The following is a 23,214-nucleotide window of genomic DNA, read 5'->3' on the forward strand; positions in this document are numbered from 1 at the left end:
CATGTAAATTCATGTCCCACACATGACATGAGAAAGCTCAGAGCTTCTAAAATTAAGAGCACATGATCCAGGCACCCTGATAAATCCTTAAGTATTTAACTTTCCAGTATCTCTTTGAATATTGACCTAGGCATAAAAAAAGCCACCAAGAAAGCAAAACTAAGACATCTGAAAGATTTAACTGATGATGGTTTGCTCTAGAACACCATGTAGCAAATCGCATCAGGTCAGCTCGTAACTTGCAAACTGTTTGTGCCTATGAAGCAGACGGACAGAAACTTCACGATGCACCCAAAAATAAGCAGTCCACGCTCATCCATCTGAATTATGTCAACACAGCCTACAACTTGCCTATTTCTTTTAACTGGTGTATGCTAATTTTCACCTCAGTCCTCTTGACATTACAGGCTGGCTTGCCAAGGTTTTCATCCTGGAGAGGATCACACAGGCAGTTCTAAGCACCCACTGGGAGGTCTCTCAAAGCCTGCACATCTGCACTGGTCTCCCATGAGGATGGAAACACAGCAGTACAAAGAACTAGTGAAAAGCACATTGCAGAGTGAACACCTCACTGCGGCTATTAGATATATGCACCTATAAAAGTATAAGCCCTGCCCCCCCCCCCCCCAAGTGCTGGTTCTCTACAGAATACAAAGGTTACTCAAAGTAAGACTGAATTCAAGTAACGCCTAGAACCCTAATTCTGGTAACTAAATCTTGAAATTTGAAGTGTTGGGACTTAACTGTTTGCAAGGCTCAACTCTGAGCAGTCCTTTGCACAAAGTTGTGCCAACTCTACTTTCATGCCACATGTGCCTAAGTTTTACAGTAAACACCCATGACAGTAGAGCACTACTCAGCAATCCACTGTTTTTAAAGAGCTTCTTTGCTTCTGGCTATGTCCATGGACAAGGGCAAAAAGTCTGACAGCTCACAAAGGTGAGACAAAAGCAGTGTACCTGAAAGATGTCAAAACAGTAGCTCTTTCCACACCTCAGTATTAGCTACCTCCCAGGCTAGAGGGGAAAAAAACAAGGATGAGGAAAGAACATTGATGCAAATACTATGGGATAATGATGACAGCTTTCCCTCTGCAGGCAGAAAAAACCTCAAGTTACCTGTTACGCTCATAACTTCTGTGGTGAGGCGATATCCTTCCTCTGTCATAATCTGTCCGGTGCCGACTGCTTTCCTGCCTCCTCCTATCTGGGCTCCGGCCTCGATCCCGACGATCCCCATGGTTAGTGGACCGATGCCTGTCACTGTGGATGTGACTGTGTTCACGATGTCGGTGCTCGTCATAGTGCTTGCTCCTGTCCGGAGATCGTCGGTCACTTTGCGACTTCTCTCCCTGGTACTGACTGGTGTGGCGAAAATGGCTGCTGCCACCACTGCTGTTGGTAGCGCTGCTCTGAAAGGAGCCAGAGTTGTGCTGATAGCTATTGAAGTTAGGCGGTGGGAACGACTGCTGGGAATACCCTGCGGAGTACACAGGCTGGTAGTTGACTTGCTGTGGTATGACTGGTGGTGGGGGAGGATGTGGTACTGTGGGAGGAGGCATCATGTAAGGAAAGGTGCTTTGTCCAGCAGGAGCTCCTGGCACAGGAGTGTTGCTAGGATTTGGTACTGGTGGAGGAGCGGGAGGGAAGCATGGAGGCACTGGGAAGCTCTGCCTCATCTGGTGGTTTGGAAATGGTGGCCTCATGGGACACTGGCTGATGGGATTTTGCGTGGAAGGGGGCACTGGAGGAGGATAGGGCACAAAGTCTGGCCTGGGAGGCATGTAGCCAGTGGCTGGAGGATTTGAATATGTTGTTGGAGGGGCAGTTTGCTGGTCATACTGGTATTGTACAGAGGGCTGTTGTGGGTGAAGCTGCCGTAGGTTCTGAGGGCGGTAAGCCTGTGTTGAAGTTCTTGCTCCTGGTCCTCCCTGACCACGGGGACATCCTCGCCCAGAATGGAAAGACATGGCTCACCTTTAATGAGGAAAATAAAAGTCCATTGTAGGATGTCCAAAATGCATTTGCAGGTACTCCCAAAGCTCCGAAAGTACAGTTTCTGCAGAAAGGGTAAAGGATGTCCACTGACTTTCACTGGGAGCTTTGTGCTCCTCGGGCCCTAGAACCCAAACTAGACCATGCTCTCTGACTTAGGGCAATGTTAATTTCAACAACTAGCCAACGACAACTAGCCAAGGATATAAGCACCTCTACCTGTACTCACCAGACACTTTGATACAGAGCTTTCACATACCCCACACCAAAGAAACCACTCACTTTAACAACTGCAGTTGTCATCCAAAGTCCCACAATGAGGAGTCCTTTCTAGAAGATTATTCTAAACATCAAGTTACCTGGTCCAACAACTTATGTAAGTTTCAAATTATATAGTAGCCATTTACACTCACAACTGAGACCTCAATTTAGCGAAGGACTGAATTCACCAGACACTAATCTAACTTAAAATACTTTGAAGTATATTTTTGTGGAATTAGTCTTACAGGTCACAGAAAAAAAATATTATGTAGACTGTGCTGTTACTCCAATTTCATTGAAATAAATGGTCGTTGCTGTGTTCTGTCCCCCCCAAAAAAAATATCCCTCTGCTGCCTGCTTGGCCCTGTTACCTTTCCAGCAATTGCCACTGCCTCAAGCAGGCTTACACCTCGCTCAAAACTATTCACATATTTAATGTATTACATTAATCTTTATAAATGAAAAACACTATGTTTCATTAAAGTTAATTCTTTAATTACAATGTTAAGTTTCAAAAACCAGAAGAAAGGAAGAAACCATTTAAAATAAAATAAAAAAAATAATTTTGATGTCTTGGCTGGAATGGATGGAGAGAAAAAAGTAAATATTTAAGCAGTCAAAGTAGTAAAATACATAGTTTTCCATAAGGGGGAGGGAGAAAGACACACACATAATTGGAAAGATCACCAGATAAAGAAAACAAAGCCCCTCATTTACTGAGGCTTTGCTGATGCTGAAGTGCACACACAGAATATTCTCCCAGCTGCAACCAACACAACATGGCCAGCCTAGACTGCTCAGAGCACTACTTTCAGCTGCATTCTGGTGCCAGCGCTGCAAAAGACATAGCTTGCCAAGAGATAGTTGACAACTTCTGGTGAATGAGAGGGAGAAAGGAAAAGACATGAAGAGGGAAAGGACTGACATCAAGGAGGAGGAACCAAGGGGACCCCAAAGTCTCTACTTATGCACTCAAGGCTTAGTGGAAGCCACAGGAATCTGTGACAGTGGCATTCATTCCCTCTCCAAAACAACCAACAGACCAAGTGAGAATCCCGCATTTTTAGGAGATCTACTTGTTCCTTCCTGTCAGCCTGTGCCTGCTCATTACCCTCCAACCTCGTAAAAGCCCTCAAAAAGAAAAGGATCTGGGGGGGGCGGGAGACGACGGACAGAATGGGACAACACGGCCCCATTATTTTGGCTAGCAATAGTGCAACATTTTGTCATTATAATTCTAATCCACTGGATGGATTTCAGCTTAATCAATTCTGCTTTGGTTCTCCAGTCATGATCATACACAGCTCAGGCTTGTAACAGAAATCTGTTCTATACTGTGCTGTGCTGACATTTACATACGCATTTTATTTAAACTGGCTGCGCTAAACTCTTATTAGCTTAAATTAAAAGTACAGGCCACTGTACCAGGGTGCCTTGCCTTAAAGCACTTTTCCTTTTAACTTGTCACAGCATTCAAACAAAAGGTTTTGTTTATCAGCTCTCTCAAACAGAATCCCAAGACTTCCCCAACGACAGAGCACTGCTCTGGTTCTACCCCCTCAACTTCACTGCTTCCGAATACACAGAATCACAGCTGAAAAAAATACCAAAAGAAATACATGAAGTTATTTTGTACACCCAAATTATTTGAAAGCCCCCTCTTCTGCAAAGTTTGGTCCGATTAAATTTTCATTTAAATTTAAGTTCAAAAACACTGGAAAGGGCAAACTTTTCCCGTCACCCAGAAGACACCCAGAATTTATCGCGCTGACGGAAGCTGTGGCACGCAGAAGTACCAGAGGCTCCTTGGAAAACCACCGAGGAAACTTCTCTCCCTGCAGACACACAGCCGAGAGCAAGGGGGCACCGAGGCCCGGCCTCCTCCCACCGCCCCCCAGCGCTCCGTGCCGCCTCCCGCGGCCGCCGAGGGGCCGGCAGAGAACACAGCGAGGACAAACCCGGCCATGAGCGGCCCCCGCCGCACGGCCCCTCTCCCCACCCGCAGGGTCTCCCCAGCCGCAGCCCGGCGGCCGCGGGAGGAGCTGCCGGCAGGGGCCGCCTGGGCCCCGCCACCCCCCAGCACCGCGGAGCTCGTCAGCACCGGCGCCGCCGCGCCCTCCCCCCCCAACACACCCCCTCCCCGTGGACCTGCCCCGCCACCCGCCCTGGCCACAAGCCCCCCGCAGAGAGCCGCGGCACCGCGGGCGGGGCGGAGCGGCCCAAGCGGAGCCCCCGCCCGCTCCGCGCCCCCCAGCAGGCAGCCGGGCACGCCGAGCCCACCTGGCGCCCCGCCGCCGCGGTTAGCCCGGCCCGCAGCGCGCCGGCTCCGGAAGAGGAAAGCGGTGGGAGGGCGCGCGGCCGGAAGCGCCGCCCGCCGGGAGGGAGGGGCGGGGGCGGGGAGGCCGGGCCGGGCCGCGCTGCCCTGCTGGGCCTCGCCGCGCCGGGCCCGGAGCCGCCACGGCATGAACGGCGGGGGCCCGGTGGCGGGCAGCGGGGAGCGGCCCCGCCGGGGCTGCCTGCGGGCCTACCCCGCGCTGCCTGTGTGGGTGGTGGAGGACCACCAGGACGTGAGTGTCGGCGCTGGGCGGTGGGGCCGCGCCGCGCGGTGGAACGGGGGGTCCCTCGGGGGCTGCACGGGGAGTAGCTTCGTGGTGCGGGGCTCAGGCCGGTAGGGGGGAGCGGAGGGAGGTGCCCGGTGGGTCGCCGGCGGCCCCGCAGGAGGCAGCGCCCGCCCGCCCCGTAGCCGGGTTCTCCCCCCTCCGGGCGCTCGCTGGGAGCAGCCCTTGTCCCCGCAGCCATGCCCGGACCTTAAACCGCCTCGTCTGGCACTGCTGGAACTTAAATGAAAGCCACTGCCCAGGTGACCTGGATTTCCTTCCCGATTCACTGATTGATTAATGCCATGATCGGATTTTGGCATCTGTTCAAGAAATCATTGCTGACTCTGTTGGTTTGGTTTGGTTTGGTTTTGGCTTCTTTGGGTCGTGATGCTGTAGTAGTTAAAAGGAAGTAACACCTACGCACCTACATTACACTGGTTTTGGAATTAGCTGGGCATTGCTGCAGGACTTGGGAACTCAACCCCACACGGTGTGTGACATGTCGACAGTAAATTTGTAAATGTAAACACATCCTAACAAGCAGATTGACTGTCACTTGATGGAATGTGTTAAATTTGGAACTTGCATTTTTACTTACGTAATTGGAAAAGGGAGCGAGGCAGGAATTGCTTTCGAACTGCTATTTCTGGTTTCTCATGTGGTTTGTTTATAGTAGCATAAGCTGAGGCCTTAGTGCCAAGTAAGCAGATTCTTTACTTACAGATTCTTTGCAAACAGAACATTTTAGTGTAATAAAGTTTATTAAAGAAAATAATGCTCAGGATTTTTAAATTACTAGTTTAATGCAGATCGTTTTTTCTTAGATTCACTGAAATACATGATGCTGTGGTAGCTGGCATTTCATGGTAACCAAGGACTTCGAGTGCCTATGTGCCAGGAATACTGAGATAACGACTTCTGATGATTCCTCTTTGTTTTACTCCCTATATTTCTGTTTTCGGTTAGCTTGAAGTCTATTCATATTAAGTGTACACACTGTGTTTTCAGCATATGTGTGTATATGCATTGGTCTATCTTGCGTAAAGCTTCAATGGCTTTTCATCCCAAAGTGTAAGGACTTCACAGAAACTTTATATAGTTCTTTGCTGACACTGGTGTTCCTCTGGGGCAAGTTGTCACTAGATATGTCATGCATTGATTAATAGTAACAGCTGGTATAAAGGAAATCTTGTTCTTAATCCAAAACGGGAGAACTTGCAAAGGTAGAGATCTTAGTCTTTTGTGTTTTCTCCCATCCTCTCCTAGTCTCACAATTTGTAGTAACATTTACCTGAGATGAAACTGTAATTTTAATTGCAAAGGCTGTAGGTTTTTCAGGCAGGCCAGATACTTCCTTTTCCAAAGAAGTAGAAGTCATGGATCAAGGAACCCTCATTATTTTTAATCTTGTTTTATCTAGTGTTTAAGTAGTATAACATATTACTGCATATGTAGCTGGTAAGCTGAGCAGTGTATTCCTAGGCAGATGGAATACAGTCCAAATTTCAGCTGTCAGACATATTTTATGGTTATGCCCATGCAATATGCAGGATTTGTCATTCTTAATCAGTTTTATGCCAAAAAAGTAGCTCAGTTTCTGTTGTATTGTAGAGATGACATGTAATTTTTCTTGCCCAGTCTTTAAATTCCTCGTATAATAGGGCTAGTATAATTCACGATCCTTGTTGGATTTGTTCTGTCAGCTAAGGCAGTTACTGTCCCATAACTGTGAGAGACTTGCAGGTACTGCAGTTCAGTGTAAAAGGTATGAATCAGCCATCAATTTTCTCATTTTAGTACCCTATGTTACTGCATTTTGGGAGTTTGCTACGTGAAAAATTGATGAGTTGCCTTATCTCCTGTTTTGCTCACGTTTGAGTAAAGACCTTCGGTGGGGGATAAGGTTGGAGAGCTGAGAAAGGTAGTCTACTGCAGCCACTAAGTCCTGTAGAGATTAGGAATTAAGCCCTTTTTTCAAGGGGGATAGGTTTAAAGATCAGCTAAAGTTTAAATCATGGTGGCGTGTCAATTTTCACTTTGTATCATTTAACTTACAAAGCACAATTAATGAAATGTTTTTATCTCCATGCATCGTGAGGAAGCTTTGTAGCATGGAAAAGGCAATGCAGGGACAATGTTCTGCAGAAGAGGAAAGGCATTTCTGGGGTTCAGTTGTAAATTAAAAAATAAGGATTGAGTTGAATGGTTAGTGAGAAGAGCTACTGCAAACAAAACTGCCTATAAAGAAAGAAGGGAGCAAAGCTGTGATTCTTCAGCAGCTCCTTGGGTGGAACACTTGGACTCAAATGATTACGGTACAGTCTTGCCACAAGTTGTTTCTCCTCTCTTGTTTTCTGTCTTGTCCTCTCAAACCCAAATTCTAAAGGAATAGGAGTGGGACTAGTGTTTTTGGCTGTTAAAGCCATTGCATTTTTCAGCCCACTGGTTATAATCAAAATGTTTCTATTCATGTTGGTTTAGGTGCTGCCTTTCATCTATCGTGCCATTGGTTCAAAGCACCTTCCTGCCAGTAATATCAGCTTTGTTCATCTTGATTCCCACCCAGACCTTCTTATTCCTGTGAATATGCCTGCAGACACCGTATTTGACAAAGAGGCTCTTTTCAGGTAAGTCCTGGGTACTGCATCAGAATACTTTCACGTCCACTTCTTGTTGCCTGTGATTTACAGTGAGTATTGGTATGACTGCACAGGCAGCGTGAACAAAAGTGTCAGGTTCAAGTTGTATCTTGAAGTGAAAACAATTTTGATGAAAACTTTATTTTTTTGAATGGAAAAAGTTATGTGTGTGTTTTATGTGGCATAAACATTTGTCCATTCATATTAAGCAATTTAAGATCTATGAGTTTCCTTTAGTTGTTCAGTAGTATATAATGGTATTAGCCCAAGTAGTTTCTCAGGGTAACAGGAGAGCACTCTGAGTGTATGCTTTGTCTGAAGAGTTGTAGTTTTGAAACAGCCTTTCTCTCCTCACACTGCAAAATTGACTTTGAAATTGAAATAACATGTCCTGTGCTGACATGGTAAATATGTGAAGTTGAACAAGATTTTCTTATTAAGATCATTAAGACCAGTATTTTCCCCCAACTACTTTGGTAACCAGCCACAACGTGATCTTTGCTATTGTTTTGCTCTTCCTGTTTTAAAATAAATATTGATTGCTTCAGTATTATGGTGATTTACAGCAGTGACAAGCTGATGCAATTGTTTTGTAAGTACTTGAGTCGTCATACCCATAGTCAATATTTTGTTCTCTTTGTTGGGTGAATAAGAAGTTTTGTGGGCTATATTGTACACCTACAAAAAATAGCGTGTTGAAAGATGCTAGTCAGCAGATGCTGATTGACTCAGTTTAATTACTGAGATTCTATTTAAAATCTGCTTAGAACAGTTTACAGTAAAATACCCTCATGTGGTCAGTCTGAAGTGATTTAGAGTAGTGTTCATGCTCCTTGCATTTTCCTTTGATGTATCAAGAGAAAAAGGACAACAAATCCATGGAGTTTGTAATCAAAGTGCTGTGCTAAGACTCTATAATCTTAACTTTTAAAAATCTACTGTAAACATATTTGATCTCTCTTATGAATAAAGATCTCCCTCTTTTTCTTTCTTTGATGGTGTGACCCTTACACAGAGTATAATTTCAGATGATTTGTGTGGGAGCTTTCAAGATATCAAAGATATTTGTGGTGTTCTTGACCATGTTTTTCTTACGGAGAAAGTAACAGTGTTATCTCCTGCGTTATCTCCTGCCATTCTCCATTCGTTACAGTGAATTAAGTATTGAGAACTGGATTATGCCTGCTGTTTATGCTGGTCATATTTCTCAAGTAGTATGGCTTCACCCACCCTGGGCTCAACAGATCTCGGAAGGAAAACATAATTTTTTAATTGGGAAAGACATGTCAACAACTACAATCAGGTAAATTGTCTGATCTCTAATACTAGTAATATAAAAGCTATCTCTGTAGCTTTTCATAGTCCTTTTTTTGTATTCTTGGATAAGATGAAAATTTAATTTGTATTTGTGATTTCCTTAGGACCTAATGTGGCTATTTGTATGAATGGGCACAGTGGAAACTGTGCCTTTTTTTTTTTTTTTTTTTCCCAGACAATTCTAGCTATTCACATTTCACTTCAATTACCCAGGTTTTAAACTAGTTCTCCTCATTAAAGTAAAAAAAAAAATATCTCAGAAAGCAGTCTTTTTAACAGAGGATTTGGGTAACGGAGGGCAGCAATTAGATCCTCCTCAGCCTTCCCTTACCGGGACGGAACAAGCCAAGTTACCTCAGCTTCCCCTTGTTCATCATGTGCTCCAGCCCTCTAATCACCTTAGTGGCCCTCTGTTAGATCTTCAGTTTATTGACATCTGTCTTGTACTGGGGGCCCAGGCCTGGGCAAATTATTTCAAATGTGACCTCACTGGTGCTGAATAAGAGAAGAAATCTTTCCTTGACATTTTGGCTATGCTTTTGCTAACACAGTGACATTTTTTGATTAGTCTTCATCACTGCAGGGGTGCACTGCTCAGCTGCTTTCTGCTGGAACTACCAGTTCCTGCTCTACAGGTCCTTGCTTGTCTGGGCTAACCCTGTACCGCTGCATGGGGTTAGTCTGTCCCAAGTGCAGGACCTTGTATTCATCTTAATTTAACTTAACGATTCCTGTAGGCTGTTCCTCTAGTCTGCCTGGGTCATTCATGAGGCCAACCCTGCCTTCTAGTATATCAGCAACTCCCCTAGCTTCAGTGCTGCCTGTAAACTTTATAAGAGTGCATTGCTGAAGGTATTAACGAAGATGTCAAAACAGTAAGAGTCCCTGAGGAATGCTGCCTATAACTGGCTGTCAGTGAGACTTCAAACTATTGATCGCCACCACGGTACTGTTGGTCCAGCCAGTTTTTCACCCACCTTGTGCTGCACCCAGTGAGTACATATCAAAGATTATATACATATGATCATATGATAATAGATAGTAGATATTTTTAACGTCAGGGAAGCCTAATTTTTCAACTTTATCAGTAGTGCATCCATTATTTTCTCTACCAGTTAAAATGGAATTATTGATGGAATATCCTTCTTGCTTTACCATTCGATTGTAGAATGCCAAATTCTAACCTAACTCATAGTACAGTCTAAAAAATATATATAATTAAGTAAATGAGGTAACTTTGATAAAACTGGCCTGAAATAAAAGGAGATACTATTTAGCAAATGTTACAAAATTCATAATTACTTTTTGAAGAATTCTATTTTGTAGTAACATACTTCAGAAAACTATGTGTTTTAAGGCAGATATTTTTTACTGTTCCCTGTTGAAAGAGAGAGAGGAGTCATGTTTGGGCTACGTGGCAAAAAATCACTTGTTCTGCTTTGATTCTGTACTCATATTCAGCTATTTTCAGCTAGTTCCTTTGATAAGTTTCCCTTCAGGGTGAGCTTACATGGTTAAATGCAGTATGACTGACTGACCCATGAAGTTCAGAGGCTGCGTGTTCAGTAGAGTTAAAACAAAACTGGACAGAAAGAGATGGGCAGCTTTTATTTTATTTTCTAAATGGTACCTAGGCGTACAAATCAGGACAAAGTTTGTCACTTTTACTGTGAGTAAACTGGGCATTTAATGCACATAAAGCTTTGCCTTTTTTGTTGGTTTATTTGTTTTTCTTAAACTGTGGATGGGAGAAAGCAGTTCAACTTCTATCTGTTTAGTCTTTGGTCTTGCTAGTAAAATTTTTGTTTGGTAGCAGCCATGATTCAGTTTTTCTGGTATGGGGGTTTTTTGTTTGTTTTGCGGGGGTGGTGGTGGTGGTGTTGAAGTTAATCTACTAGTTAAGCACTGAAACAGCTGCACAGGCAGGTGGTGAATTCTCCATCCTTTGATAAAAGTCAAAACTCCATTGGACAAGGCCCTGGGCAGTCTCATCAAGCTTTGAAGTTAGTTCTGTTTCAATCAGATGATTGACTAGAGACTTCCAGATGTCTCTTCCGATCTGAATCGTTCTGCAATTCAGGTTCTGATTAGACCCTTCCTCATCATGCAGTCCATGACAGTTTTGCTTTCACCATGTTCACTGCATTGTGACTTCTTACAGCTAGAATAGACACTTAAAAATCATGTCTCTTGCCAGCATGTCAGAATAAATCTTTTGAAGCAAGTTTAACAGAAGACAGCAGAGAACTTTATTTTACTCGATTAAATAAAACACTGAAGCTGTACAATTCTGAATCTGAAGCCTGAAGTAAACCTAAATAGTAAGACAAAACCAGTGCTTTCAGTTACATTTCACCGTGAGAACTGGCACACATACAGAAATACTTCATGATGACTGAATAGCTCCCCCACAGATCCTCTGGTCACCTTAGCATCCTTGAAAACAGCGTTTTGGGCTACTTTTTGAAGACAGTCGGGTACCTTTTTTTCAGGTTGTAGGCTTACAAAAATCATGAGGGAAGAAAGAGTCCTCAGAAATACAAACTTCCTAAAAGTTTTATTGACAACAGGTGGCTGGATAGGTAATGAATACCCTAGCTGGTGTCCCACTAAGGGAAAGGCTGTAGCATAAGCTCCTGTTGAACCCTGGAGAATTTCTGAGAAGAGGCCTTGTGAATGCCCTGTCAAATGAAGTTGAGATCCAGGCTGTCATCTTAGCAAGCTCAGGATAATCCAGCCACAAGTCACTGAGGAGCTAAGCTTCAGATTTCTGCTGCTTATGAAATTATTTGTCTTTGTGGTTGGTTGATGGTGATACCCTGTAATCAGATGAGGCCTTAACAGAAGTGAGCAGAAGTTCACATTTCTTAAACTTTTTTTTTTTTTAATCTGAATTTATGATGCTTAAGGCTTAATGTACTGAAATATGACTTTAAAATTATTTTCTTTGAATTTCTACTGTAAGTGGAGTTTTTAGCGTTAATGCTTTTGTTTCTTTGGGATTTTTTAATTAAGTGGATTGCATTGGTATGTAAGTGTTCATCCTTGAGTTACTAGTTCTCCCCCACTTAGAATAGGAAATCTATAACAGTGGTTAAAAAAAGTTAAATGCTACCTATTAATTCAGAATATTTTGCTTTTATTAAATCAATATCCATGGGTTTCAGGGCACTTCTGAAACACAACTACCAGAATTTTCCATAAAAGTTAAGCAATCCAAGAAAAAATACCCATAGCTTTGCAGTCTTATATGCCGTAATATTGACTAAATCTTGTTAAATTCTGGATGTTGTCTTTAAAATGCAAATCAATAGCAAATTAATCTTAGGAGCACATAATATGCTTTTCTTATCTATTAAAACTTTGTAGGCCTATCATAAAAAATAGAGAGTGAATATTAATATATTTGTTTGGCCATAAAGAATTTGAAAAAACTTCAATGTAAAAACCTGCAGATTAAAATAAATAATTTTGTGTATACAGTTTTATTGTTTTTGTTACCCATCAAACATCTATTCATTCTTCTTAGGATCCTTAAAGTGTACATGCTCTTTCCTAAGCTCTTTGCAAAGATGTATATTAACTGTGAGTTATTGTCAATTGCAGGGTTACAGGTACAGACCATTACTTTTTAAGTGATGGTCTGTATGTCCCTGCTGATCAGCTAGAAAACCAGAAGCCTTTAAATTTACACGTCATTCTCATCAATCCTACTGAAGCATCAAACAGCCAGGAAGAAAATGGCGAAGTAGTATCTGCTAAGAGACTGAAGCTAAATACAGATGACCCAGCAAGCACTGCTTCTGCCTCTTCGTCAGTGGCTCCTGGTGACCTTGATCACAGCACCCCAAGTGTGGAGAAAAAGGAAATACAAAATACAAGTGCCCTGAACAGGACAGAAACCTTGTCAGAGTGCTCAGCGGCAAGCTCTCTCAGAAACAGTGAATGCCCGATAAGGGCAGTTGCTAAAGATGTCTGCCAAGTACTGCAGAAAGGGGATACATATGTTTTAGACATTGACTTAGATTTTTTTTCAGTTAAAAATCCATTCAAAGAAATGTATACACAGGTAAGCATAACAATGGAGAGGCCTGTTACCATTCACAGAAGGTATCACTCCTAGCATTTATGTCTATGGAGAAACTAAATTAGCAGAGAAGCTGATTGTGATTAATCATTCATGGTAAGATTTGAAGGAGAGACCTTCTAAAGGAGTGTACGCTCCAAAGAATTACAACAGCGTAATAGGGGGTAGATACTTAGATTTGAAATCAGTATTGAGCGCACATTCAAGCTGAGAGGTATATGGCTCACTTCTGCTTATTGCTTGGGACAGAAAAGTTATGCTTGGATTTCCAACGGTAACGTTCCAGATACCCACAGAAAGGTTCCTCAGGGAGCGATGAGGGATTGTATCCTTTTTTACCCGCTGTAACATACTGTTGGAAAGCCACAGTGGTATCGGGAGACCCTGCCTTTCAAAAGGTATGGTGGCGTTGTTTATTCAGAGTGGTAACTTGCCCTGATGAGAGGCTCAGGCTCATTTCCTTTGTCTGGAGCGCTGAGTACAAGAGTGAGCAAGCAGCTGTTGTCTCTGATGCCATGGGTTTGAGCTTAAGACTCAGTGTTCCATTTATAATTTGGTGCACAGAAAAGGTACCTCACCTGTACAGAGTCATAAATATGTAGATCCTCAAAAGTGCAAAGCATTTAGCAGCTTTTCTTGATGTGAACAGGATTTTTAGGAACTAATCTGCCCTGAAAATTGGGTGTGGCATTTAGGTTTACAAATTCTTCTGCAATACCCTGGCTGCTTTTAGCATTCAAATCTCTCTTTTTAACACTGTTTTAACTTCAGCCTGCGGTGGTGAACGTCTGACATCTTTGACTTACAGCTAGACTACTGGTTCCTGTTAACTGTAAGGAAGTGAATATAGTGTCCCTGACCTCTCTTAGCTTCTGACATGTAGTATTGATGATCATATCTTCAGACAATGTGCAATGCCAGTTGTTCTGAATCACAAAGCAAAGTATACAGCAAAGGGAAAGCACTGTGGGGGTCTTGCCATATAAGAATAAAATTCAGTACCCCCCTTAACACTTGAAATGTTCTGAATAAAATAATGGAGGAGGGTTTGGGGCAGGGGGGGCATTGGTCAGCTGGTGGGGGTTTTTTTGGAAGGGGGAGGATTGGTTTTTTTCTTACGTTTTTTTGTTTGTTTTGTGCTATGATAGGTTCTCAGTTCTAGGAACCATTTTTGGAAGTGGGCTTGCACAGAGCACCTGGTGTACCTTTTTTTATACAGTGATTTCATTTTCAATTAATATTCTTAACTACATTCCCTTTATTGTAAACTATGATAATTCCATCAAAAAATGTTTCCCAATTAACATTTGAAATGTAAGAATCCAAAGAAAAGGTAAAAAAAAAAAGTTCACTAATCCAGAAGAGTATTGTCTTCCCACCAAAGAAGTCAAAAGGCCAAAACATTGCCCCAAAAATGCTCTGTATTTCTGTAAAAATTGAATAATCTACCCTACCGTTCTCCCTCTGCTCTGAAAAATGCATAAGTGTTCACCTTTTTAGTCCTGTTAAGTAAAAAATTAGATCTGTTTATCCTTGATTAATTAAACCTGAATATTATCAAGGAGTAGGGCCGACAAGCCCCTGTAATAGTTTATTTGTGAACTTGTTGGCCAGCCACCGTGAAGCCTTTACTTGTCCTATTTTCTTTTACAATCATACTCTCCTGTTGGTTTTGTCTGCCTAAATCTGCCATCTCAGTTTTACACAGCATCTCATTGGGACCTTAGTTCAGTAACATGCATGTTTAATTGCAGAGAATCTTAACAGGCTGTAAATAGTTAGCTTTTTAAGCTGTATTCTTGAAGTCAGCTTTAGAATTAAGCAATTGCAAAAAGTTTGGCTGAGGCCATGAAGTATTGCTTTCTCATGCCTTACAGCCTCTTCCTCACCTGCATTTGTAGAGAGTTGTCTCAATACTAGAGCATAGGAATGGTCATGGTGGTCAGATTCTTCTTTTGAAGAAGGAAGGCTTTAAAGATTTTGTTTCTCATTTGAAGAGTCTTAATTTTTTGTCTCTTTTCTTTTTCAAAGACAGAATATGAACTTCTGCAAGAGTTGTACAGTTTCAAGAAGCCTCATAGAAATGCAACAGAGGTATGATGTGTCCTTGTGGGCTGTATGAAGGAATGATTCTTTTGATTTACCCAATAAAAATGAGTTATGACAAGGAAGCAACCTATGAAAGGTGCTTAATGAAGTGGGTTCCAATTAAGCTGTGCAGCATGCTGAATGCTAATCAGCAGTGTCTTAGGAATTCTTTCCTATTAAATGTTTTGGCTAAACATGTGAATTGCATAAATATTTAACATGAGTGTGAAAATTAATTTCTGTAAACAAGTGGTAATTGACAAGGAAGAAATGAAAACAGTAAGTAATCTGCAATCTTGTTCTTTTTATGGCTCAACAGGGCTTTGGTTTGGGTTGGGGTTTTTTGTTTTGTTCTTTTTTTTTTTTTTGGTGGTTTGTACTTTTTTTTTTTTTTTCTTTCCCCTCCAGGCTCTCCCCTTCCTTACCATAATTGCTGTTCTTGATAGAGCTGTGCTGAATGCCTAACTGGTATTTTACCTATTTATTTAAATGTGGAAAGGACGTATTATACCACTGTGATGTACTTTTCATTTTATGCATTGTGCGCTTCTGAATCATGGAAATAGAAGCCTGCTGTAGCTGCCAAAATAGTCATTCAGCCCTGAGCTGAAACCATGGAGACAGCCATACTAGTGGTCATTACACCAAGTAATTTCTAAACAAGATCTTGTCTATGCTTTTGTAATCTCATCTGAACACTATTACAAAGAGGTTTGACACATGCAATTATCACAGATTAATGATACCTATTTAGTATGTGTGTATAAAGAAATACAGTTATGGGGAAGATTGTCAAATCAATTTTTGTATTTCTTAGTCAACCAGCAATAAAAACAGGTACCTGTGTAAAAGGGGTAAATACTTGTGATTTAAGTGCCCAGTATGATTTCAGGACATAAGTTATTTATATAAGCCAACAAATTCATAGGGGGCAAATGAAATGGTTAGCTGACACTGAGTAACAGATAGTTATAGAAATGAATAAGGCAAGATAAGATCCGTGAATGGTTTTATAGTGAGACAGTCAATTTGAAGGGTTTGAAGGCAGAAAGCTGGTGAACTTAGCGTTTTTTTGAAGTTCCAGGAAATAGCCTGTAAGTCTAGTTTCTTAAAATCTATTTTCCTAGTTCTAGATATGCAGAAATGTACAATTAGATGTACATTTCTATCATACTGCAAACTATTAGTGTGGTGTTGTCTGGGATTTTTTTGGTTAGTTGGTTTTGTTTTTCACGTAGTATGGAGGGGGATCAGATGTGTCTTTAAGGTTAGTTGCTGGTGCTGCCTAGAAAAGTATCTTATGCATACCCCAGGATAAGATCATAAAGCTGTACTTCATGAATGACTGATAACCCTCAGCTTCTCTTAAAAATTATCCCAAAGTTGACGTCACTGACTAAAAGAAGCATTATCTGTTACATGATACAGCCAGCAGAATGCTAAGAGGGAATTGTTACGTTCTTAATTGTTACCCATCTATTCCAATATGCTTTTTAATAATTTTCCTTTGTACACTGTTGCATTTTTAGTACCAAATATGCCAAGATTACTTTTCATTTCATATGTTATGTAGGATGTCTTTCTGCAAATATTTGCATGTACAACTGTATTCATCATGTAGCCTTACTCCAAGAAATCTGCCTCTTTATGTGTTCTGAACTTTTTAAGAAAGGGCATAAACCTTTGCAGGATCAGAGCAATAATGGACATTTTACATTATTTCTGTGTTTTTTTCAGGCAGACAGAGTTGAAACAGCCTCAAAAAGCATCAAGTAGCCCATTTTGTTTTCTTTTTCTGAAAATGCGTTTGATTTGATAATATTTTTTTAACCTAAAAAATTGAATTATCCTTTCATTATAAAAATGTAAAGCTTGTACTCATCTGAACATTTCAGTGATATAGAAACAAATCCAAGAATTAGTCATATACAGTTACTTAGCACTTCCTAGTATATTCTGCCAAAATGTGGATCTGGATTGGTTTTATTTGTTGGGGAGAAGACAAAGCAGAGAAGTGATTTATTCTGAAGGTGTAACAGCTTCTGCAGGCATTCATTCTGATCCTTTTGAAAAGATGTTCTGTAATAAGGAATCAGTTGTTTCTGATTCCCTACTTCCAGTAGATCAGTTATTTCAGAATTTAAATCATAGTTAGGCATTACATTCTTACCTCTTTTTTTCCTAATTACTTTTATATGTGCTTATTTAAAGGAGGGCTTGCTGGATTGTGTTGAGAACCGTGTTCATCAGCTGGAAGATCTGGAAGCAGCATTTGCAGATTTGTGTGACGATGATGATGAAGAGACCCTGCAGAAGTGGGCTTCATATCCTGGGTAGGAGATTTCTAAATGCTTGAAATGCAAACAGTAGTTTGGGAACTGATTAGCTCAGCACTTTGCTAACAGCAAAGGGGAGAGGCAAATTAGGATCTATGCAAGGCTACTATTTTTTCTGTAGTTCTAGAGGAGAAAGAGTCAGTTGAAACAAAGGAAAGACAGTCTGCTGTCCTCAGTGCCGTGGTAGGCCTTTCAAGGTGAGCCCTGTACAGCTTCATGCGAATTCTGTTGTCTGGAGGGACGCATATTTGATGACTAAAAATTTAAGTGATCTGTGTGAAGTAGAGCTCTCGAAAAAGCAACAAACTATGGAGGATATGGAGAAGAAATTCTTTGATGCTCCTGAAGGTTCTGCTTTGTGTGGAAAAATGTTAAGTGAATGAAAGGCTGTACCTAAGCAACAGCCTCCACAAAACATCTCAGCAGCATCTGCTGTGCTTTTAAACTAAATGTGTTCAGCTGAAAAACAGCAGTCCAAGCTTCACATTGATGGGAGTATCACTCATTTTCCCCATCAAATCAGCAGTTACTGTCAAACCTGTGTAACACTGACCACAAGCATTTCCTATAGAGTTCATATGACTTTGAGCTACAACTACGTCTCTCCAGGCCTGCCCTAAAAGAAGTGCCAAGAGGTCTTGCCAGAGGCAGGTGTGAATATAGGGGCTTTCTAAGAACGAACTGGTGAGACAGTACAATAATACTGACAATTTCCATTTTTCTTGGGTGCAAGATTACACAGAGGTGTAAGTTTCATTTTCAAATCCTAGGCCATGATGACTTCTACTTTCTTCTTTTATTTCTCTCTTTTTTTTTTTTTTTTTTTTTTAACAACTTAATTAAAGACGTGTTTCCAGCTGTTCATGTAACAAATCTTGGTTTTGGTTTAACTCCAGAATGAAGCCACTTGTTCAACTAGTTCACAGTTTGAAAACCAGGATGGAAAGCCCAGACTACGAAATGGTAGGTGGCTACGTAAAAGAGCAGAAAGTAGGCAGATTTCAAAAGCACAGCCTCAACAGGAAGGCAAAAGATCATGATTCATTTCAGACTTGCTTCTTGATACAGTGCTTTGAGATTTTGGTAGGTTTTCTTGCTTTTTTTTGAACGACTTGATTACTTAGGCCAGCTTTTCTTTTTAGAGCTTCTAAAATTCTACTCTGCTAGTCTATATTTAGGCAACATTAATGTGATCTTTCAGGACTATGACATCTCAGGCTGCTTCCTGTGAAGGGAGGTTTCATTTCACCAGGGTCTGTTGATAGACTTTATAGAACTTAAGGTACCTATTTGTAAAAGATCAAACCTATGTCTTCAAGGGCTGCAGCATACTTTTGAGTTCATAGAGGTACAGTGTACTGGAGATAATGAAGCAATCCATAAAACCTCTGGAATATTATTCTTTTTGTTTAAAGAACAAGTTGGGGGGCAGGGGGAACAACAACTCTTGCTGCCTGGAGAGGTGTAAGTTACCTACTGGGCTAGGTATGGTATCTTAGAAACTTTTTACACAGATAAGCTATATCAGTAATTCATCAATACAAATTAAATCTTTGTTTAATTTACATGTAGGTCCATCAGGCTGGTCTGACCTGTGATTATGTGGAGCTTCCCCACCATGTTAGCACTGAAGAGGAGATCGAAGGCCTCATACAATCCATTAAAATTCTACTAAAAGATATGCCTAAGCCCACACTTGTGACAGTTGCTCGGTAAGACACCAGATACTTTTATTTTAAAAGTTCTCAGACTGTGCTTACAAAGCTAAATTACTCTTATCAATATAGCACTGGTCAGCACATCTTAAATTCTGTCCTAAAGTGGAAGCCTTGATTGCAGTGAAAATCGACATTTGAAAATGTTGGTCATAAAGCAGTGTCAGTATCTGCACGGATGAGGGAAGGTTCTGCGCTGATGGCCAGTTTTACCAGGCGTTAGAGTAGATAGCACAGATCTCAAAAGAAGTGAAAGCATAGAATCATTGAATTGTTTAGGTTGGAAAAGACCTTTAAGATCATGAAGTCCAACCATTAACCCAGCACTGCCAAGTCCACCACTAAACCATATCCCTAAGCACCACATGACACATCTTTTAAATACCTCCAGGGGTGGTGACTCCACCACTTCCCTGGGCAGCCTGTTCCAATGCTTGACAACCCTTTTGGAGAAGAAACTTTTCCTAATATCCCATCTAAACCTCCCCTGGCGCAACTTCAGGCCGTTTCCTCTTGTCCTATTGCTTGTTACTTGGGAGAAGAGACTAACATCCACCTTGCTACAGCCTCCTTTCAGGTAGTTATAGAGAGCATGATGATTTTATCAGCTTCAGCACAGGCTATATAAAGCCTGTGGTAAGGCTTTGTGTGTGTTGTGATTGATAGCCGTCTCTGGGGTTCATACTGCACTACTTTTATTGCTTGAGCTAGTTAGAGCAAAGCTAGGTTGGATAAGCCTGCATGGGCTCAAATTGCACATTCCTTACTCTCTTGCTCCAGGGTTTACTGTACTACAGATAGGTTTTATGTTTTCACTGAAACTTCTGATGGAAGTGGTTTTCATGTAATAGGCTGAAAGGGATTTATATTCTAGAAAGCTCTTGCAAAGCTTTGTATGGGGTAAAAGCTATGCTTCCAGGACTGTAAGGGAGAACAGGATGGAGTTTGACGCCAGAGACCTGGGAGAACTAGGGATCTGTCCTGGAAAAACTCAATTTTAAGACCACAGTGTATCTGTTGAGAAATTGTTGTAATTTAATCACTTGAAAAATACTAAGTGTGCCCTTAAAGGGCAGACAAAAATAGGAGAAGCTGACAGGAAATTGGTTTTGTCCACAAGAAATAATATGGCTAATACCTACAATAAAAGGAAACTGTCTTTCCTGGGCCAACTGCAGGGTTATTATCTGTTGCTGAGAAAACAGAATCATTTATGTAGATCTTGACAGATAGAAAATCCAAGAAGTGTCAGCTCTGCTTTTTCACTAGTATCTGTTTGCAGTTCATTAATAGATACTGTTAATAATATCCTGTCCCAGGTGTTGTGAAGATTTGTTTTTCAAGTTTTCCTACCTATTTTACTAGTAGCATTTGAATTTTTCAATCTTAACTTTCTACCAGTGCTTTAATTAGATCATGTGCTTGAACTTTGCCTGCCAACATGTGCTGTGTCAGAGTCAGGAAGAGAGTAGTATTGGAAGGATGGATAGGTTACATTCCTGATCAGCTGAGACTTTCTATTCAACTTCAGGCAAACTGTTACCATTGAGATAAGTGAGGGGAAACACAGCACTACACTTTAAAGGGATGGCGGGAGGCAGATCTCACTACAGTTTGAAAGTAGCTTCAGCCTAGACACAGAGCGTGACAAGAATACAAAACGTGGTCATGGTGGTGATATCTTTACTCTCTCATGCTTTTTTCAACTCCTCGTTACAGATCAAGTTTAGATGACTACTGCCCTTCAGAGCAGGTTGACATCATTCAAGAGAAGGTTCTCAGTTTACTAGGTTTGGTGTATGGCACTCTGGATGTGCACTTGAATTACTCAAGCACCTCATCTTCTTTGTGACCTTTATGTATTGCCCTGTAATGTACTGAATTAATTAAAATTGCGTATTAGCTATGGTTGCATGGGGAAAAATACTGTTATTTCAGCAGGTGGCACTAGAACCCAAGCTGACCCAAAGCTAGTTTTGAGTTGCATTGCTTTCTCCAAGTCAGCTGCATCTGAACTGTTACCTGTTTGGCTTTGTTCAGATTAGTTTTGTGATTATTGTTTTTACTGTCTTGTTTCTTCAAATTGGTGCAAGAGAAACTATTTCTCGACCATAGAATGTATTTTTTCACCTTATTTCTATAAGTGTCTGTAAAAAGATAAATAATATATATAACTTCTTGAAATAAATGGATTTCTTTTATGTAATTAAACTTTTTTTGATAGAGTTTTGTGAGTAATAGACATGTCCCTGAATTGCGTTATACTATTTACAAAATTATCTCAAAAATGCCATTGAGACATGAGGTTTACATAGTGATGTTTCTTAACTGCTGTACTGAGATGACCAGGCACCCCCCTCTCTTTTCTTCAGAGCAGCTTATGGCTTCTGCCCCATCCACAGAATATCATTTGTATTTATACTCTCTTGCATTAGTACTCTCCTATTTTGCCTTAGTGTATTTCATTGGTGACTCAGATAATATCCCTAATGTATGGACATTGTCTTGGTATTTTCATTTTTACATATTTTTGAGGATAAAAAGTACGCATGCATGTGCATGCTTTTATCTGTTGAATCCTGTAAGGAGTGGAATTGTTGTTTTCTTCGGAAACAAAGATTTAACTTCACTGAACTCAGCAGCAAAACCTTCTGTACCAGGTTTTTGCTCACTTCAGTATTGCTGTTTCAAAAATAACAGGTTTAGAACCGTTTAATTTAGACAGCAATCTAGTTCTAGCAAAAACCGCCACTTCCAGAGGGAAAAATCCCCACAGGCTTTATTTGGGAATGAAACTGAAATGGGAAACAGGAAATAGCACCTAGAATATTGTTTTTTATTGTGAATAAATTTTGCTTGTAATTTTTTCTGAAATTGTTTGTTAACATCAGTATTTGCTCTCCAGAGACTTTGTACACTTTTACAGTACTACTGCTGTTGATATGACTTATGTTACAGATTGTAAATATGTAATTATTCTAAAATACTTCTTCCATCAGAATCTATTCCGTGACCGCAGACCCATTTTCTTCGTGTTTATGTATTTTGTCACAAAGATGTGGCTTGCCTTGGATCTGAGATCCTTAATCCTTCATGAAGAGCCATGCATTGCATACAGAAACTGAGTGGAATCCAATCATGTACTGCTCGTGTCATGTTTGGATTTTTTAAAGTAAGAGATGCTCTTTGCAGGACTTTGAATAAGGTAGAAAAAAAAAACAAAACAAAAAAAAAACAACAACCAAAACCGTTGTATCAAAGGTGGTGCTGGGGCTGCCTGGTGCCAGGCACAGCCGGCTCCACTGGCCCCAGCGCAGGGCACAGCTGAGCCCCGCAGCCACGGGCGGGCGCCTCGGGGAAAGCCGGGCTGAGAAAGGGCAAAACGGTGCCCGGCAGCCAGGGCTGAGGGGTCCTCTAGCATGGACTGAGCTCAGCAGTGCCTGCGTCCCTGCTTGGGTGTATCTGCCTGGTTGCTGCTTCAGGGATCCCCCGGCTGGTGAGGTAATGAAAGTAAATGTACTGTTTGCATTTCATCTGTGGTTTTGTGGTTGTTCTGCACCCTGCCAGTGCTGACTCACACACATTCGTTATGGTTCTGCAGAATGAAAGTAACATCATGAATTGTCTCAGTGTTAGCCAAGTTATTCAAGAAATCTTCCTTTCAGGCATAGCTTTTGTTCATGAGTGTCAAATTAGTATCATATTAAGTCTATGAGTAACACTGTGCAATACATTCCAGAAAATATCAGTCTTGCATAATTACAAAGCCATTAATTTCTGCATTAAAAAGACATGCAAGGTTGTTTTCTACTTTGGCAAAAATAATCAAAGCCAGAAGCGGGTGTCTGTTTCTCGCATCTGCTGGATATGGCTTATTTATTGACCACATGTACAAATCTCCCAATACCTGTGTCTGCCTCAATTTCCTCTCCACTTATTTTAATATCTATTACGCAGAGCAAGGCAATTAAATTGTAACGCATAACACCTCTAATCAGTGCTGTAAAGATGGGGCATGAAGGTCCATTAGAAATAAACTCACTCGGGGATATCGGCATAGCGGTGCCACGTCAGACAGCAGCTCCACATTGTCTCTTGTGGAGGCAGTGCCCCTGCCCGCCCTGCTGCTCCCTTTGGCACCACTGAGGGGTGAGGATGCCCGCTTTGCAGTGCACTT

General features: G+C 41.3%; 2 protein-coding genes across 5 annotated transcripts in view; one reads left to right on the forward strand and one right to left on the reverse strand.

Annotated features, from left to right (window-relative positions):
* Positions 1-4,590, reverse strand: part of DROSHA (drosha ribonuclease III) — a 75,014-nt gene extending 70,424 nt beyond the window's left edge. Inside the window, exons 1-2 of one of the 2 annotated variants that reach the window (XM_056331675.1) lie at positions 4,536-4,590; positions 1,119-1,976 (exon numbers count right to left, since the gene is read on the reverse strand). In XM_056331675.1, coding sequence (XP_056187650.1) covers positions 1,119-1,969 — 851 coding nt within the window. In that variant the 5' untranslated portion in view covers positions 1,970-1,976; positions 4,536-4,590. Of the gene's footprint in view, positions 1-1,118; positions 1,977-4,535 lie in introns of those variants that run through there. The other variant, XM_056331676.1, reaches the window with a different exon arrangement.
* Positions 4,591-4,651: 61 nt separating this feature from the next.
* On the forward strand, positions 4,652-22,042 carry C3H5orf22 (chromosome 3 C5orf22 homolog). 3 transcript variants are annotated; one of them, XM_056332560.1, is made up of 9 exons: positions 4,652-4,822; positions 7,337-7,482; positions 8,648-8,797; positions 12,418-12,880; positions 14,930-14,992; positions 17,198-17,319; positions 18,219-18,285; positions 18,895-19,034; positions 20,757-22,042. In XM_056332560.1, exons 1-9 carry the CDS (start codon positions 4,718-4,720, stop codon positions 20,887-20,889), a joined length of 1,389 nt encoding a protein of 462 aa, XP_056188535.1. In that variant the 5' UTR covers positions 4,652-4,717; the 3' UTR covers positions 20,890-22,042. The 3 variants fall into 3 exon arrangements, with proteins under 3 accessions (XP_056188535.1, XP_056188536.1, XP_056188537.1); XM_056332561.1 differs by lacking the exon at positions 4,652-4,822 and adding an exon at positions 4,964-5,115; XM_056332562.1 differs by lacking the exon at positions 4,652-4,822 and adding an exon at positions 5,700-5,816.
* The last annotated feature ends 1,172 nt before the right edge of the window (positions 22,043-23,214 follow it).

The sequence above is a fragment of the Falco biarmicus genome, chromosome 3 (assembly GCF_023638135.1).
Source record: "Falco biarmicus isolate bFalBia1 chromosome 3, bFalBia1.pri, whole genome shotgun sequence".
In the NCBI taxonomy this organism is placed as follows: Eukaryota; Metazoa; Chordata; class Aves; order Falconiformes; family Falconidae; genus Falco; species Falco biarmicus.